At 40.0% G+C, this 3,368-nt stretch overlaps 1 protein-coding gene across 1 annotated transcript; it reads left to right on the top strand.

The window, feature by feature from the left end:
• The first annotated feature begins 767 nt into the window (after positions 1-767).
• LOC102495018 (interferon-induced transmembrane protein 3) lies at positions 768-1,571 on the top strand. The gene has a single exon (XM_006149497.3). The coding sequence runs from the start codon at positions 1,085-1,087 to the stop codon at positions 1,532-1,534; it is 450 nt and encodes a 149-aa protein (XP_006149559.2). The 5' UTR covers positions 768-1,084; the 3' UTR covers positions 1,535-1,571.
• The last annotated feature ends 1,797 nt before the right edge of the window (positions 1,572-3,368 follow it).

The following is a 3,368-nucleotide window of genomic DNA, read 5'->3' as shown; positions in this document are numbered from 1 at the left end:
CTGAGTTTCTAAAACTACTAGAGGAATGTATATTTGAATTTCCTTTCAGAATAACAACTTGGCATTCTATTATTACAAGTATTTAAAAATATACATACCTAGTAATTTCACTATATGGAACTTGTCTTAAGAAAATTAAACAATAGACAAAATAAATTATAATAATGTTCCCTCCAAAGTTTATTAAAATAGTCCCCAAATTAAAACAAACTCAATTACTTACTTATGTATTTAACATATGTTTATTGAGAGCCTGCTAGGTGTAGGCATTATCAGTAAACCAGGCAATGTCCCTGTGTTCATAGTGTTCATGTTCTGGAGTGTGAGCAAGCAATAAACATGAGGTTATTAGGTACTTTATACTATCAGGCAAAGAGGTAAGTCGTTATTTTAACAATGTGATCTGAGAAGACTCCACTAATAGAGGTATATTTGGACACAGACTTGTGGAAGATCTAGATACATGCCCCCACAGATTCCTTTTCTTCTTTTTTAAAAAAATTATTTAATTCCATTTGTTACTATTATTTTTTAATTTGACTAGAGAAAGAGAAAGGAAAAGAGAGAAAGCAAGCCACCAAGACTAGGACTCAAACCACACTCAGCCATGTGGGAATCCAGCATCCTTAACCACCACGCCACCTGCTGGCCCCCTTTTCTTCTTTTTTTAAAAAAATTTGCCAGAGGGTATGTGTACTTGACAAAGACAGAGAGACGGAGCAAAAACACCTCCAGTGGGGTCATGGTCAGGCAGCAACCCCTTCTTCCATTCTCCATCCCGTCAGGATTTTGAACAACCATGCACATATGCCAGGCATGTTTATAAAGCCTCCAGGTGGAAGATTCAAACTGCTTGGTTAGCCATGTGGATTCTGGCTCCCTTAACCACTAGACAGGTCCCTTTTCAAAGAATGGACTTGTTATTCAGCTAAGCAACAACCTTACTTATTTTGGTCCCACTTTGATTCTTAGCTCTAAGCAATTAGCTCTGTGCATGGCTAATAGTAACTCAAAACCATCAAGATACTTCTATTGAGAAATCGAAACAACTTTTAGAACAGCAGCCCGCCCCGCCATCAGAGCCATGGGCGCCATGAACCACGCTTCCCAAACCTCCTTCACTCGCGCCAGCGCCGGCTCTCCCCCGAACTATGAGATGCTCAGGGAAGAGCACGAGGTGTCTGTGCTGGGGGTGCCCCCGCCCGCGGTTCCAGTGACGTCCACCGTGATCAACATCCGCAGCGAGACCTCGGTGCCCGACCACGTGGTCTGGTCCCTGTTCAACACGGTCTTCATGAACTACTGCTGCCTGGGCTTCATCGCGTTCGCCTACTCCGTGAAGTCTAGGGACAGGAAGATGGTGGGCGACGTGATTGGGGCCCAGAACTACGCCTCGACCGCCAAGTGCCTGAACATCTTTGCCCTGGTCATCGACATTATTCTGACCCTCATGTTCATCATCCTTTGCATCGCGGCTCCAGTAATAATTGCAGATATGATTCAGCTGATGAAAGAGTCTTTCCAACGCTCATAGTCAATGACCATGGCCTACAGCCTTGTCCACCCCCACTGCTGGCCTGTCCCCCGGGTCTTCGGGCCTGTCCCTTGCTTTATACAGCCGCTTCTACTCGCTCTGACTATAGTAGGATTCAATAAAGTGCAGGAGTTTGTAAAAAAAAAAAAAAAAAAAAAAAAAAAGGTACTTCTATTAAAAGATGGTTAGTTCAATGTTATGTAGACTTAGAATACCTGGGCAACATGAACATGAAAGACCTGCACCTTGATGTTCTATTATATTATATTTTTCTTTGGGCTGTGTTTGCTTATGGGCTCAGTCATAGACCTTTTCTAGGATTTTACCCAATGCACTGAATCACTGTAATAACCAGGAGGTACCTCTCTGGTTAGCCCTTGGACTGCCCTATTTCCTTTCCAGAGTGACTAGCTTTACCTTTATAGTTATTCAGCCAGTGGTCTCTGGTTTTGGACTTTGGGGAAGCAGCTCTCTGGGCAGTAGAAGTTGCCTTGTAAGATGACTTTCTATCAAATACACAACCTTCTCTGACACTGCAAGGGGCTATGTAGTTCACCTATTTCTCACAAAGTGACTAGTTTTTTTTTTTTTTTTTTCTTTTTATTGTCTTATTTAGAAAACCACTCTAAAACTCTGTTGGGTTTTTAAATGGCTTGATTTCTTACTCAATCTTCCAAACTCTTATATCATTCTTATATAATTCAGATATGTTAGACATAAATAACATAAAATTAATCAATGTTCATTGAGTCCCTAGTACATCTAAGACACTGGGCTAAGTAATTAGGGACATACCAAAATAGCATAAGAATTAGGATTCATTTTTAATTAGCCACAATGTAGTGGAATATATCCAAACAGAACCAGCAATTTCAAGTTGTATAGGAAGGAACTCTTCCACTGGGACAGTAATGACAACCGGTTACCTAATTTAGGGTCAAATGTGAAACATGTAGTTGGAGTTTTACTGTTTTTCTTTGTTTTGTTTTACTTTGCTTAAATTGGCCAAGAAATTTGAGCAATTTTATGTTCCACTGAAAATTAGTAAATTTGAAATTCATCACTTTCAAAACAACAGCAACAAAAACTAAGCCTAACAAGACCAACACAGGCAGGAATCTATTATTTATAATTAAAAAAAATAATGACCTGGTAAGTGAACCTAATATGTTTTGACTGTTTCAAGTGATTATTAATCAATATTTCTGCCTTTATAAAAAGTTCTAGATGGAGAAGATTCCTCAGGGCTCCTGGTAACTAGTCATTGCAGGGGACAGGAAAAATGAAGATTTTCTACCGATAATTCAGCCTCCAGCAAGCAAAGTTAGTGTGGCGAGAGAGTTGAGGCCTTCAGAAGAAGATTCCTCATGGCTCCTGATGGATCTAAGGGCATTGTAGCTAAACATTCAAATACTATTAGGGTTAACATATTCCTCAACATCTACTGAATCTGCTGCACCAGCGATCACAACACAACGGCAAAAAAATTCTTGATCCCCTCTTTCTGCTTGCTCCTGAACACTCTGATTGAACTTCAAGAATTCAGAAGAAACACACCATTCATCAGGTGAGAAGAAATCACCGCAGGACCACAAGAAATATGGGAAAGCAAGAAAGTACCTCTCCTCCAAGGGAAAAAAATAACTCCTCTTCATCTACAAGCAGTTCAATGCAAATCGTGGAAATGTCTGATAAAGAATTTAGAACATTCATAATGGCGAAGCTAACTGAGATGAAAGAGAAGAGAGGTAATGAACTGCTAAAAGAGAAAGGAGAAAGAAGTTGATGAGTTCCAGGAGGTGAGGAAATTCTTGCAAGATCTAAAAGAGGAATT

This window comes from Tupaia chinensis, unplaced genomic scaffold (genome assembly GCF_000334495.1).
Source record: "Tupaia chinensis unplaced genomic scaffold, TupChi_1.0 Scaffold000270_1, whole genome shotgun sequence".
Classification (NCBI taxonomy): Eukaryota; Metazoa; Chordata; class Mammalia; order Scandentia; family Tupaiidae; genus Tupaia; species Tupaia belangeri.
This window is presented reverse-complemented; position numbering and strand designations above follow the sequence as displayed.